General features: G+C 38.9%; 1 protein-coding gene across 3 annotated transcripts in view; it reads left to right on the top strand.

Moving 5' to 3' along the window:
• NCOA6 (nuclear receptor coactivator 6) overlaps positions 1-13,680 on the top strand; it is a 41,581-nt gene extending 27,901 nt beyond the window's left edge. Inside the window, exons 11-15 of one of the 3 annotated variants that reach the window (XM_032198660.1) lie at positions 691-3,657; positions 5,652-5,720; positions 7,424-7,460; positions 10,164-10,312; positions 13,522-13,680. In XM_032198660.1, the coding sequence (XP_032054551.1) occupies positions 691-3,657; positions 5,652-5,720; positions 7,424-7,460; positions 10,164-10,312; positions 13,522-13,568 (3,269 nt within the window). In that variant the 3' untranslated portion in view covers positions 13,569-13,680. Of the gene's footprint in view, positions 1-690; positions 3,658-3,862; positions 4,627-5,651; positions 5,721-7,423; positions 7,461-9,834; positions 10,313-13,521 lie in introns of those variants that run through there. The other 2 variants (XM_032198661.1, XM_032198662.1) reach the window with 2 other exon arrangements.
• The last annotated feature ends 2,089 nt before the right edge of the window (positions 13,681-15,769 follow it).

The following is a 15,769-nucleotide window of genomic DNA, read 5'->3' as shown; positions in this document are numbered from 1 at the left end:
TCTCACATGTCCAAAGCTTTTTTTTTTTCTCCTAGTAAATAAATGATGCCATTGTTTAAGTGTGTTATTTGAATTAGCTCAGTATGAATAGATGGCCATGTTCTCATGTATCATTCTGCAGGTATCATGATGAACTCTGCAGAATTATTTAGCAGTATCGTAATTGATAAAGATTCCTGTGCATCCAGCAGTAGTACAAACTGGTGCTCTAAAATCTGAGCATTAGCCAATAGGTGATTTTTCAGAATTAAGAAATGAAGGTTACAGTTGGAATTACCCTTTATACATAAGAAGGATTACATCCAAAGTCCTCAGGAATTTAATGTTATAAGCCACGTGGGTTATTTTTAGCACTATTTTTGGTTCAGTGATACATTGTAGAATCTACTTTGTATGCTAGGAGCAGTCAGATCTGTATCAAGCTTGCTAGTTCATGTTCCATAGTGGCTGTCAAACTTTTAGGTTTGCTTTAAGGATAACTAATTTGTGGAAGTCCAACTCTGCATTTTTAAGTAAAAACAAGCCTGGGGACAGTTGTAGAGACTATTTGAGGTGGAGGAATCCAGAGTAATAGCTAGTAGCTGCTAAAAGTTGGGAGTTCTCCAATTCAGTGTTGTGCAGGTCATTCATAAATTAAGTAAAAATGTTTTCAGTCTCTGTGTTTTGATGAATGTCACCATGTCTTCTTAGGTTATCCTTCTCAGCCGGTGGAACAAAGACCACTTCAGCAGATGCCACCTCAACTCATGCCACATACACAGCAGCCACAGCCGCAGCAGCAGCAGCCACCACCACAGCAAGCCCAGGCACCACCACAAACACCGCAGCAACAGCAGCAAATGATGATGATGCTTATGATGCAGCAGGATCCCAAATCAGTCAGGCTTCCTGTGCCACAAGGAGTTCACCCACCTCGAGGACCTCTGAATCCAGATGCTCAACGAATGCCAATGCAGCAGAGTGGTAACATGCCAGTAATGGTTAATCTACAAGGTCCAGGATCAGTGCCTCCATCTCCTGATAAACAGAGAATTTCCTTGCCAGGCAATCCTTCTCTGGGAAACAATGCAAGAAAAATGGTTTATCAAGATAATGTACAGAATCCTTCCAGCTCACCTCTAGGGGAGGTTTCATCAGTGCCTTCCATTCCAGAAGGAGGTGGAACTGAAGTCCCCCCAGCATCGGGAGCTCAGAATAATTTGACATCTCATTTAGTAGTTTCACAGAACCAGTTAATGATGACGGGACCCAAACCTGGACCATCCACACTTTCAACTGCCCAAGGTGCAAGTCCTCAACAGCAGTCTAATTCTCTGCCTGGCACTCTCACACACCATTTTCCAAATGTTGCCACCCCATCACAAACTTCAAGGCCTAAAACCCCAAACAGGGCTAGCCCAAGGCCATATTATCCTCAGACTCCTAATAACCGTCCACCTAGCACAGAACCCTCTGAAATAAGCCTGTCTCCAGAGAGACTCAATGCTTCTATAGCTGGTCTTTTCCCTCCTCAGATAAATATTCCTTTACCTCCCAGGCCTAATCTCAACAGAGGATTTGATCAGCAAGGTCTTAATCCAACTACTTTGAAGGCCATTGGACAAGCCCCATCAAATCTCACAATTAACAATCAGTCTAATTTTGCTGCTCCACAGTCACACAAATTGGAAGGTGTGGTCATGAATTCAGGAAAACAAACCAACACTGGAGGAACAAAGAGAGCAAGTCCAAGCAGTAGTCGAAGGTCCAGTCCTGGATCCAGTAGGAAAACAACACCAAGCCCTGGCAGACAAAACTCAAAAGCAGCTAAATTATCATTGAATACTCAGCAGAATCCATCTCTCTTGCAGAACATAGATATGCAAAGAAATATGATGGTTGGTCCCACTTCTTTGCCAACACCGGTGACAAGTTTTCAAAATAATAACATGCTAAATAATCAGAATCCCACAGTTTCTGTACCTGCTGTTCCTGAAGACAGTAAAGAGAGCCTTAGTGTTCCTCAAGATAATGAGTGCCAGAGCACACAAGGTGTCCAAGGTAACAAAGACCAACCCAATATTGAACTAAAAGCTATCCCTACTCCGGAAATAAAAACATTGGTTCCAGAGGAACAGTCAAAAAAAGATGGGCAGGCCTTAGACACAGGTAAGCTTCCAGTTCTGGAGGAGAGTAAACCCATGGTATCTCCAGCTATGAAGGAAGCACCCACTTCTTTAAGTCAACTTCTTGATAATTCTGGAGCTCCTAATGTAACCATTAAGCCCCCTGGGCTGACTGGTCTTGAAATGGCACCAATAGTCACCACTGTGGAGGACCTAAAAAAGATAGCTGTCATTCCTCCACTGCAAGATACATCCTCTAGCAAAGAGCCATCTAATTCACTTAGCTTGCCTCAAAATAATGAGTCCTGTTCAAATCCAGGGCATCAGGAACTGGGAGAAATAAACTCAAATGTTACACAGAGCATTCCTCCAGTAATGCAAAGGCCTGTCAGCTCTTCTTCTGTTTCAGGTCCTTTACCACCCAACCAGATAACAGTTTTTGTAACTTCAAACCCTATTACATCTTCTGCTAATACGTCGGCACAATTGCCATCTCACTTGCAACCTGCATTGGTGTCTACTGTTGTCACAATGCCTAATGTAGGCAGCAAAGTTATGGTTTCTGAGGGACAGTCGGCAGCTCAGTCTAACGCCCGGCCACAGTTCATTACACCTGTTTTTATAAACTCATCATCAATAATTCAGGTTATGAAAGGGTCTCAGCCAAGCACGATTCCCGCAGCACCGATGACATCTAACTCTAGCCTAATGCCTCAGTCAGTCGCTGTTGTGGGTCCCTTACATATACCACAGAATATAAAGTTCTCCTCTGCCCCTGCACCTCCTAGCACGTCCTCTAGCAGCCCTGCTCCTAGTATTCCCACGAGCAGGCCCCTGGTTCTAAATCCCTTGGCACCTCCTGTGCAGCTGCCTTCTCCTGCTACCACGACTTCAAATGTTTCTTCGCATCTTCCTGCCCAGCCAGCGAAGGACTTCAGCCTCGAGGAGGCAGCTTCTCAAAGCAATGGATCGAGTGACCAGTGCTCTGTTACAGTGACACAGTCTGGACCTGTTGTTTCACCTCTTCTTACCAGCAGTCCAGGATCTGGGAACAGACGAAGTCCTGTTTCATCAAGTAAGGGAAAGGGAAAAGTAGACAAGATTGGTCAGCTCTTACTTACAAAAGCATGTAAGAAAGTCACGGGCTCCCTCGAGAAGGGGGAAGAGCAGTATGCTTTGGATGGAGAAGCAGAAGGTCAGGGACCAGAAATGTCAGTCCCAAACAGTTTGGCAACAGAACAATCACCAGCAGAACTAGACAATAAAACTGTGACACCTCCAGCACCCAGTCTTACAAAACAGAGCACTTCTGGGCCTGGCAATGTGAGTGTTAGCACTGCTGCTGCAGTTTCTGCTTCTGTGTCTCCAAGCTTATCAACAAGCACTCCTACAAGTGCACTGTCAGCTGTAACCACTCCAGTAGTCCCAGAGCTTGCACCTGCAACACCATGCACTAATGGTAGCAACCACAGCAGCTTACCAGCTGAGCAAACTGGGGTTGGTTTGGTGGAGGAGAAAACAGGATCACATCAGGAACTGCTGCAAAATACAGGTAAGTTCACTGTTGAACTGCTTAAATGGAAGACATCAGATTGCTTTCGTAACTTTCTTGCGTGCCTTTTTCCGTGAATGCAATAATATAGATGCTATAAGCAGACCACTGCTTTTTGTTCTTAATATCTGAGCAATACACAGGCTTGTATTTCAACAAGATTTGCATTTCAGATGTTTTATCTTAATTTTCATTTACTGCTTAGATGTGGTGTTTGATGTGAACGTATGATGCAATAACAGAAGAGTGACTTCATATAACTTTTAGAAGTGGGGAGGCAAAACTGGATGTATCGGCAATGACAGAAGCAATGCTTAAGGCATCTTTTAAACTGGTAGATGGCTTTTTCTGCTCTAGCCTTCCCAGAGAGCTTTTATAAATGTAATATTTAAATACATTGACTTAATTGTGATACTGTGTGTTAATTTTAATAATTCTAGTTCCCAGTGTGGGGACCTTAACCTTCTAGGGAAATAGCTGAGCTACTCCAGGGAAAACAAAAAAAAAGTCCCACACCTTATGTCAAGGGAAAAAATTAAAATGTTAATTTCAGAGAGACAGTTGAAAATGGAATTATGAGTAAGTCGCATCCAGTGACATAAAATATCTTCATACCTGACCTGTTTCCTTACGGCTTTAATTCAAGCATCTGGCAAACTTTATTTATGACATTGCTGCTATTTATTGAGGCTGGTTTTAATCTTTTGAAAATGGTATGGAAATAAGCCATCACTATTGAATCAAGCTATTTGAATATCCATTGTGCTTCATATCTTGAATTTTGGCATGAATTTTATCTTTGAGGAGATAAAATCATAGAAGATAAAATCCACCTAAATCAGTAGAATTGAGAGCTTCAGCTTGAGTGTGAATTTCCATTTCCCTGTGGATAGATGTCTTAGATGTGGATACATACATCTTAGCTGTATGCTATTAGATGTTGTTATTAAATGTTTACTTTGAGTTTCACAGAAGGAGTCCTCTTTTGTTAGGAGAAAAAGTCGTTGACAGGAGAATCACGACATAAAACTGTAAAGCAGTCTTAAAACAGCAAGCAGCGATAGCACTTCTCAAATGCTCTTGCTGCTGCTCAACTTAGTGTGTAAGAAAAAAATCAGGAAATGTTTCTAGCTTCAACTTCAAGAGTATGGATACAGTTATTCTTAAGTGTGAAGCAATCTGTGTTTCCAGTCTGGAATATTCTGATTGCAAAGTAACGGTGTGTACATTCTCTCTAGATTTGGGAGGTGGTATCAACTAGTGAAGGACAACGATGTAAGCATCTGAATGTACCTGTGTTTTTACAAATGGAAGTTAATATTCTTTATTTAAATGGGAACCTTTAACTTTACATCTCCATGCTCTTCATTAAGTTCATTATCACACCTAAGGGAAAACTGAAAGGCATTTGTCTAACAGGAATTGTTTTTTAATCTTATTTTTAACTTGGCAACCTAAGGAAAAAAAAAAAACACATTAAAAGTCACTTTATCTTATTGACAGAGCTCATCATGGGAGCCTCTGAAGCACGTTTTGCTCTTTTGCAGTTTGAGGGAGGGAGGGAATGAATTCAGATTAACAAAGATGCTATTTTTCTTTTGAAATGAGCATTAAGCTGAGAGAGAGAGAAAACTATTTAGTTTCTAGGTCTTTCTTTAGTTTCTTTGTCTAGTGAAAAGAACATTACCTTTAAAAATGCGCTTTATTTCATACTTAACTTCATCACTTATTCTAGTTTGGGAAAACTTGCTTGGAGTAGCTTTGCTAAAGGGTTTTTGTGTGTGTGTTTTGTTTTCATTATTTCTTTTTTAAAAGGGAGAGGTATTAGGGTGGGAGGGAGTAGTGGATGGGTTAAAAAAATTGCATCTATAAATGTAAAAATGCAGTAAATTGGAAGATTCAGAATTTTGCAAAAGCAGCCCAATTGCATGATAAAAAAAATAAATTGAGATTCTCTTTGGAAATAATGCTTTTTCCCTCCACTTCTATTCTAGCATCCTCTCAACATTTAACGCAGAAAAAAAGTTCAGTTGCAACATCAGAAAGTACTGTTCAAAGAACAGGTAAATCTTACTTTGGAAAAGCAGAATTTAGGTGAACTAAGCTCATTGTGTTTTTGCCTCAAAATGGTAAATCATTAATATTTTTATCAATCATGAATATGCTTCGTAGATTGGTGGTGGTTTTTTAATATTATTGTTGTTGGTGGGTTTATTTTTCTGTTAGATATGTTGTGCTTTAGAAATCTCCAAAGCCTTGCTGGAGCTTCAGTTAGGGGAATGAATAAAATGAAAGAAAAAATCCCCAAAGCAGTTTTTATAAGTTCAAGTTGTAAGCATGGAGGACTGGATTTGTAATGATGCATTTGGTGTGTTTGAGTTTTGAAGATTTTAAGAGCAAATAGGAGTTTTCTCTGATATGGGACACTTCTGAAAATATTTCCCAAAGCCATGGTAGGAACATAATTTTTGGAGTTCTAATCCTTTTTTTTTCCCCCGCTCTGTTCAAAGCTTTTAATGAACTCTCTGCAGTGTTTCAAGGATTGAGTCATGACAGATGACTTTCTGTTGTTGCCATCTATTATCATGCACATCAATTCTGTGGTGTTTTTAAAAAGCAGCTTCTGAGATGAGTAAGGGAAGTGGATAGATGTGGACGTGAAGATGAGAAGTGGCACTTCCATCAATTTGCTTTATGTAGTACGATGAGAATTTAAGCTTGAAGAAAGTAAAAGTTGTACTACGTTACTTTCATAAAACTTAATTTTAAAGATGTTCGTGCACCCTGTCAGGGTTACATCTGTCTCTGCACTAGGGCTTATGTAGTCGTATTAGGGAGTTCCTGCTCAGGGAAAAAAGCACTGGTGTTACTGATTTTTGTTATGGAGTGTTCTGTCCATTCAAGTTTTAGGTAGGAAGAAAAATAACTCTTCCTATATGTTACTTAGTCTGGTTTTTTCTTTTGTCACCGAGACACTTTTTTGGACATGGTAATATATACACTTACAATGAAGAGTCTGATGTTCCAACAGCACAAATCATAAGGAGTTGTTTATCATAACAGGACTAGCATTATGCCTTCTTACTCTTTTTACAGTTTTGTTCCTTCTGTGCATTATAGCAAACTTTGAGTACTAAATTGCTCCTAAAGGCAAAGCCACAGTTTTGTGCATCACTGTCCTGAACAGTGTGGGGTATTCAAGGGTGAGGTGAAGTCCGGTATAGGTGAAGTGATAAACTAACAGTGCATTAAGATGTTACATTTCAATGATAATCCCTAAATCAGTGGCAGTTTCTCACATCAGGTACTGTGTTTAGATACAGGTACTCCATTTGAACAAAGTGTCTGGTACATATGGGGATAACTAAAAGTACAATTTTACACGTATGATAGATTCCAATCAGTATTTTTAAGGTGTAAAGCTGATTACATGTAGAAGCTCTAGAAGGAATAAACTGACTAAAATAGAAATTTTAAAAGGGAGAGGACTGTAGCCCTTCTTGAAAAGTTTCTCTGTAGTTTCCTTCTGCAGGGTTTCTTTTAACTTTTCTTTGTCATAGCTGATGCAGGCCAAAATCAGAGAGAGCACTGCCTGATGTCGCACTTCATTTGATATGTGAGTTTGATTTGTTTGAGAGTAACAGTAGATGAGGGAAGCTTATTCATCAGATGTTAACACATAATGAGACAACTGTGATATAGTCATGCCTTGTCAGCAAGTATGTAATTCTACAGCAGACCTAAAAATTATCTTTTTCTCTTGTAGAACTTGAAACAAATGCTCCCGTAGTTGCTGGTCAAAGGTAAGGAGATAGTTTATATAGATTCAGAATAGATACAGCTTTCATGCAAGGAAGTCCTTTTCTCTTTGCTTCAATTGCACAACTTAAAAAATTCTTCTATGTTGTCTTGTCACTTTCTTGGCCATACCCTTTCTTTCATGCTGAAGAATTGGGCTAGATGACTGTTTCAAAATGTTACTGAAATACAGAATGTAAGGTAACTTTTTCCCAAATCTGTCTTCATGATTTGAGCAGTATTTCCTTACATCCTTTCAGACCTGAGTGTTTCACATCCTGGAAGGGTCTTGATGGTTCTGGCATTTGATATTTTCTGAAAACAAATCTAAAGTGCAATCCCAAAAGCCTTCAGAGTAGCTGTCATGTAAATTTTTGTTTTCTGAAAGTAGGTCTTTCCAAAGTTTTTTTTATTATTTTATTTTTTATTTTTTCTTCTTCTTATAATTTATATGTGCTTTAGTTATCGTTTTCTCCGGAGTTCCTCTGTGTTTGATTTTTGACACTTTGTTGAAACCCGGTAGGAAAGCATGGTAGAATCTTCATCTTGTCCTTTTCAAGACATTCACTGATTAAAAGAATAAATTTCAAATGGCTGTGTTCTGTCTAAAGAAAATACTGTTTTCAAGATCTATTTCTGTTATATGTCTGTTATTCTGTTCTAAAACTACCAAGCTCTTACACTCACTCTAGGCAACTAGACAGACCTTTGTAAGGTGTTTGATAACTGCTGGCACAACTGGCCATGTTTTTGATGGTACCTTTATCAGACTGAAATGATCCCATAAGTCAGGGTAAATGGATTAATTTACTTGATTGGTTCATCAGGAAATAAGGCAGTGTCTTCTTTTGGAAAGGAGGTAATGCAATTTACTTTCTCAGATCAGGAAAGACTCTGAATTGAATATGTAAATATATTTACCTTCAGATGGGTTGGGATCTTTCTGTAGTTATATCAAAGATGAACTAAAATTCTGACAAGTTTTATTTAGGGTAGAATTCTTCTAAAAAGCTGAAGGTGAGACTCTTGACAGATGAGGGGATTGTCCAAATGAAGTGTCATTGAGCACATCAAATCAAGTACCTTTCTGTTTGGATTTTTTTTTTTTGGATTGGTGTCTTTCTGAGCAAGACTGGAAGAGAAGGAACGTTTTCAGGCAAACTAAAAATGTAGTGATGTCTGATATTCACAGCAGTCAGCTTTAAGTTCCCAGGGTGAAATGGTGAACAATACAAACCTCAGAGCAATCTTGTAGCATACAAAACACCAGAAATATTTTTACTTGGGCCAACTTCAGTTCTTTCTATAAAATCAAAGTAGAGTTCTATTGGTCCCTATGAAACAATCCAAACTTAAGGACACTCATTTTAACTCTTCAACAATTATCCCTAATAATTGAACTTTAGCTGATGATGCCCGTTTGCTTATTCAGTCCTCCAGATCTCCTCTGAAGTAGGTGTCTGTTGTTTCTGCTGTCCAGGTTACTTACTGGAAGACCAGTTTGTCACCTGGTTGGTTCAGTTTATAGACTACCCATAGTACTGACGACTGGGGAAATTGATTTCAGTATTTGTTTTGTGTCTGAGACAATTAATGTGCTTCCATATTCTGCTTTACTCTGTGTTCCCTTGCTTTTGAGAATGCATGACTATCTTTCCTTATTATTGACAAAGTGTGTTTTATTTCAGATAACTGTTGCTTAAAACTGCAAGTATTTGTAGTAGTTTCTTTTCTCTTAAAGCAGGACTTCCTCTCAAATACTGACACTGTAGTAGAATCTCTAATGCACAGGTCTGCTTTGTGTGTTTTCCCATCAGTTCTCTGATTAAGGCATCCTTTAATGAAATCTTGCAGGTTTCAGACAAAGGTCATAGAATGAGTTTTCTTTCTCCTTTTCCATTTTCAGTGGAATATTTTATTTGATTAATTATCTTTGAATTCACAGGAGATAAGTTTAGCTTCATGTTCAGAAACTACTTAGTCATCAGTTTGTCTGGCATAAGCGCATTAAATAGAAAACCCCCAAACCTCAGGGTGAGTTTACAGGGCTAATAGTAACAAAATAAGAGGAGTTTGATTACAACATGTAACACTCCATTTATTGTATTGGTGACAAGAAACCTAATTTCCACACTACCTAAAACTATTTTTTTTTATAATAGAAGTTCGCTGTAAAGCTTGAAGAAAGTTTTAAGTAAACCATAAGCTTTTTATTGTGTGAAGAAATCATATAGATCAATTAACTGAGTCTCTGTAGTGAAAACAAGAGCTGGCATACTTGCTTAAGCGTTCATAATTCCTCCTTATGTTCATCTGCAATTTCAATTCTGTATTCCCATATCATAGCAGTCTCTAATGTAACTTGTTTGCTTTTCCTAGACTTCAGTAATGGTGGCACCTGTGGAAAACAGAGCAGACAATTTATAATGCATCTAATTTCTTGGTCTTCTAATGTTGAAAATATTCTCTTTGAGGACTTCTCAATTCTGTATCCTCTGATAATTTTTAATAGAAATGGACTATACTCTGGCTTACTCAGGTCATTCTTCATCTGATAAAACTTCTGGTATCTCTAGCATTTCATATCTTCAGTGCTAATAGTCCGGAACTGGTACCTGTGTCGGTCCATCCTTCAGCTTGTCTGAGTTGCATAGAAAAACATAATCCTTCTTACACTTCATCAGAAATATTTTGTCCCACTTTATTAGTAATGAGACAAAAGAGAATTGTGAAAAGTCTAAAACTCCAAGTAGAAGAAATTCAAGAACAGAGGATTCTGCCGCTTCACAGGAAACTGTAGAGAATGGACAGCGCAAGAGGTCCTCCAGACCAGCATCTGCATCCAGCACTGCAAAAGGTAAAATGCACAGCCATCATTTCTGTGGAGAGGGCAGGAAGTAAAATACTTCCCAGAATATAATCCTTTCAGTAACTGGGTCATAACTATGGTTTACAGTTTGTAAATGTTGTGTGCTTTTAACTCTAGTTTCAATGATTTTAGACACAGGTTGGGTTAAAAGTGTTTACCAAAATCTGTACTGGCAGTGAATCTTGTATGGATTTCCTATTGTTAAATTTGTGGAACTTGTTTTCTGCAGTACTAATCAACGTAGTATTCAGCAAGCTTGCCTAGTTGAATTCTCTTGGCAGATGTTGTTAAAAGGACTGTACTCGGGTTTAAAAGCGTTTTTTTATTTTTTTCATCAAGTCTGAAAGACATGAGAAAAATGCTCAAGTCTTCCCAAATGCATGGTCAGCTTTTGCAAGCCAAATGCTCGTGCTCAGGCACACTCAGAATGCTGCCTGGGTGGCAGCCTGCAACCATCAAGGAGCGCTGTGTGCTTGTGCACAGCTCCTCAGTTGTTTTTTCCACAAACACATGAAATCGTAAAGTTCAAGATACTAACCCATGGCATTGGCAGATGCTGACGTGCCTTACTTCTATACGGGTTACAATCTTTAACAAAGTATGCAGCATTTGTGTGATTGACACGTTTGTTACCAGAATGCATGGTCCATGGTGCCATTTTGCATTTCTGAAGCTAACTGTGTCAGCTCCTTATGTTTAAGGGTCAGAAAAATTCTGATGGACGAAAGTTGTGCAAGAGGGTAGAGAGACCACCAAGAGGAAACGTTTGACCTATATATTAAAGATAACATACAGAACTAAGAGGTATTAATATAAAATTATTATAAAAGTAAAGTTGAATTCAGCAACCATTTTCCGTATTAAAGATGCTAAAGTTTGCTGGTAAGAGTATTTGCATTTATAAGAGTTTGAGAGATTTCCAGCTATACGTAATTGTCTAATGACTCTCAAAGATTATATGAAGAGCCCTATATGTTCTGCAGTTTTATGGCTGCTGAATTTAATTAAATTTTAGTGCTGCTTACTTCTTGTGGCAGGATTGTGCAGAATGCAGAAGAATCAGTCTGTATTGTAAAAATAAATTATATTTCATGATTGTGAAAAAAAAGTTTGAAAAATGTGAAGCAAATGTAAAATGGATTCAGTGATGCTTCGTGAGTCTGAGGCTATCTGAAACGTGTGACCTGCCCCACGTACTGTAATGAATAAACCTAAAGATGACAACCAGTGGCATGTCAAATTCTGAAAATGTGGGAACGTAAAAGTATATTAAATTTAAATAATAGCAGAACTGACTTAGGGGTTTTGTACTGAATTACTTGTTTACCTCTGTAACTAAAATAATTGTTTTTAAAACATGTATCTGAAACTGCTGTGGTGTCTTAAGGGTTTTGCTTGAAAGCGTAGGTTCAGTTTATCATGTAGTACCCTGGGCTTTGATTACCTTATCTCTGTGCAAGCAACTGCCTACTTCAAAGCTGTAGACAAAATAAGTAAACCCGAACACTTCTGTGGAAGAGTTCAGCATGAAGACTTAGTGAGGTGTAACGTGAGAAGCGTAAAGAGGTTTGCCACTTGTGCCTACTCTGTTCTTTGTATTTATTAGTGAAACATAGCTTAAGAAAATGTATATTTTGTATGATCCTGGCCTCCTTCTAGATGTCTATGGTTATATTATCTATGTCCTGACAAACTTGCTAATTTGCGTTAAAGAGAATGCAGGGTTGGGAGAAAATACCTTTTGAAATAGAGACTGATTATAAAAATGGCCTTTAGAAAAAACTTAGGTATAGCAGGGAGAGAAAATCAGATTTTGACCAGTTCATGTATGTCTAACCCTTGGAAAGTATCATGAGGGAAGGAACAGAAGGATAGCTGTAAAAGAAGAGGGCAAACAGAAAATCAGCCCTCATCGTTACCTGCGTCAGGGTGCAGGTTTGGGGCAGAAGCAGATGAGGGATGGCTGGTGGTGCTTACAAAGGAGCGGGGGCTTCAGGACTGCACGGCTGCACAGCCTCTGAAGGCTGCTGAGAGCTGACCCATTTATTCTGTCAAGCACAGACTTGGGCAGCAATGGGGATGACTAGAGCTAATGCTGCAGGTGAGCAAGCTACTTAAAGGTAGTGTTACTGCTCAAAGGGAACTCCAGTAACTGTAAGTCATGCCTGTTAAGATGTTTCACTTCTGAAAACTGGTACTGTACTAGTATTTTTAGTCATTAGAGTACCTTTCCAGCAAGGGCTGTTTCAGTGTTTACTGTAGCTTTGGGGTTGTTAAATTTTGAAAAGTTTATCTATTTATTTATTTTTAATGCAGCATGTAATAGCAATGGAGTTGTATCATTGCTCTTCTAATTTTAGAAGTTCTGGGATTTTTTTCCCTTTTAACTCTGAAATACACACAGCTCTACTAGCTATCAAAAAATATTGTGAAGAGCCAAAGATTCATTGCCAACATTTAAAATCACATTAAAAAAAAAATCTAAAGATGCAAATTCTCAATTCTCTCTTTTTTTCTGTTTTGAAATGGAAACGTAGTGCCTTGGTAAGTGCACTGAAAATGTCATCTGGTTTCACTGTAGCTTCTGCAAGTGCTTCTAGTTGTTTTGCTGAAGTACTAAATAATATTTTGTATCTTCTGCATAAGCTATTTTTTGTGAATCATGTACACCGAAGACACTTGTTTACTAATGATCTGACTTTCCAAGGAGTCAAACAACTAGATTTTTTGTGGCAGAGTCCAAAACATTTTTCTAAGTTTTCAAACAACACCATCTCCAACTTCTGTGCTTGGATATAATTTATGCACTTTGTGTCCAAAGCTGCACAGGATGTTTCAGGGAGACTTACTTCCACGTTATGTCTGAGCAAGTTGTGGCATGTGGGGAACTAAAGTTAAAGAACAGTTTAAAATACAGAACATCTACTTTTAAGGCCATTACGTTAAGACTTCATACTCACAGAACTCTGAAATTGCATCTGCGTGTTTGTAACAGAAGCTAGTGGGGACTTTTCATTATTGTGTGGCTGCTGATGGCTGTGATCAGGATGAAGGGTCCCTTTGGTGTTGTGTTGTGAGAAGTCGGTTGCTGTTTCCACTCTGGTGTGATTTTAGGAACATAAAAGGGCAATCTGTGCAGCTCTCATGAATGGATTACCAACTTAGTATCCATGCTTTTTTTCTTCTCTTAATTTCAGAAACGAGTGCCAGTGCAATGCAGTCAAAAAGAAGAAAATCCAAGTAAATTACTGCATGGAAACATGAAACTTGTAAATGAGTGTGAATTTATCAATAGCAATTTTGAGCTGTGATTTTTCTTTTTTAAATAAAATTCTGTACAGTAAGTCATTTTAATATTATTCTGTTCCCAATAAATGATTTTTTCTAAAAAAAACGATAAATAGATATTAAAAATGGGTTCTTTTAAAACCCTCTGGATTTACAAAGTGAAGTCCAGGGTTAGCACATTAGGTTAACGTGTTTGTAAGAAATGGAAGGGGAGGGGAAGACAACTGTAAATTTATTTGTTTCCACTTTTCATAAACAAATTAGAATACAGGGTTGTCATTTTTAGGTATTAAAATAATGTATTGTGCTGTTGTTTAAGTACTGTATGTGAATAGCAGTAAGAGGGTTATAAACAAACCCAATCTTGTTTGGAAGTGTAAATAATTTTATTATATAGTAGATCTGATGTATTTGTTGTAGAAATGGACCAGTGAAACAAAAATAAATTTAAGGGTTTGTATAATGTGGAATCCCTCATGCTCTAAATAAATGTTATTGTCCTATAATTTGGGTTGTATTATTATTAGCAGCAACAACAACAACATCATTCCAAACAGAAAGATTGAACGGATTATTTAGAGCTCTAGGCCTGCAAGCTCCTTATATGGAGCTTTAGAAAGGAATTTGTTTAACCACAAATGAATTAACTAATGCAGCTGTTCTTGCAAAGCAACAAGAAAAAAATCAAATGCTACCCTCCAGCCCTCAGGATATGTGCAATTAATACATATTGAGGACACCCAGAAGACAGCTCTCCCCACAAATAATGCTTCTCAGCAGGAAACACAGCTGAGAAAAATACTGTATTAAATGGTTTGAAGACTTTCTGAAATGTGGTAGCCTGAAGCATGTTTATCTGGGTAGCTATACTGCCATCAGTGGTGACTTGTTTGTATGTGCTGCTACAGAAAGTAGGTCAGCCTTTTTGTTCCCTGGAGTTCTCATGGTGAGAAACTGAGAAGCGAGTCTTTCTAGCTTGCTTCTTGCCTTCTGCATAAATAGGTATTTACACTTTTTTTCTTAGGGATTTTTTTACATACTCATATTTAGGCAGCCTTTTAATATATATAAATTGTCAGGTGCTGCCTCTTACAATGGCAGAAATTGCCTATTTGTGCGCAAGGTAATGGATACAAAGCAAAGCTAACTTTTCCCCTTCCTCCCTGTCAGAGTTTGGATGCTCTGTGGCTGTTGTATGGTAAAGTCAGATTTTGGTGTCTGTCTCGGCTGTCCCTGAAACCCCAGCTGTCCCCTGGGTGCTTAAGCTTCTCATCCTTAGCAGGGGGTGGGCTGAAGTTGGTTTCCAGAGAAAGTATCTACACCTGTAGGATTTCATATATATTTTTATAATATTTATATATAATATACATACATTTCACACTCCCATATGCAGTCAGTAGGAAGCCATTTGGGTTTCTGAAGTGCCCATTTTACTGCTTCCAGCCTCCACCATGTTTCTTAACCTTGCCTTTAGTTGGCCGGCTCACATAGTTGATTTTATTCTACAGGTGAGCTTGTGCTAAGGACATGGCAGAATTACTGCAAGCCCGTCAGAAATCCTGGTGACTTTGCTGGAGGTGGAAAGGCCATGCTGTGGTGTTACTGTCCCATGTTCTACCCCTGAGTCTGCCTGAAATGTCAGGGGTGAGGGTTAAGTGTGCGGCAGCCTGGGGTCTGCCTCATCCTGTGCCTGGCCTCGGTGCTGCTATTGCCTGTCAGGTCGGGGCAGGGGGGATGAGGAGCTGGACAAAGGCCACAAAACTGAAGGGTCCTGTTCACAACCCGAGGTCTATGTTCTATAGGCCGGGAAAGGGCACGCAGAGCCCAAAGCTCTTAGCGTTTGTGCGACACGTGCTGAAAGTGAGATCCTGCTTTCAAGCTTAGCTGCACTTGTGCTTAGTGCAGCACTGTAGTCTGGACAACTTGTCAGTGGCTGGCTCAGGAGCAGCTCCGCAGGAGGAGCCCTGTCCTTGGGCAGCAAGGAAGCTTAAGCTGATGCTCCTAATGGAGGTGTAGCCAGTGCCCCTTCCCTTGGCACTTGTTAGACCAGATGTGGGGTATTACCACCCAATCATAAAGTCCAACTCCTGGCACCACACAGGTCTGCCCAGAATTTTAGACCATGTAACTAAGTGCACAGTCCAAACACTTCTTAAA

The sequence above is a fragment of the Aythya fuligula genome, chromosome 16, assembly GCF_009819795.1.
Source record: "Aythya fuligula isolate bAytFul2 chromosome 16, bAytFul2.pri, whole genome shotgun sequence".
Lineage (NCBI taxonomy): Eukaryota > Metazoa > Chordata > Aves > Anseriformes > Anatidae > Aythya > Aythya fuligula.
This window is presented reverse-complemented; position numbering and strand designations above follow the sequence as displayed.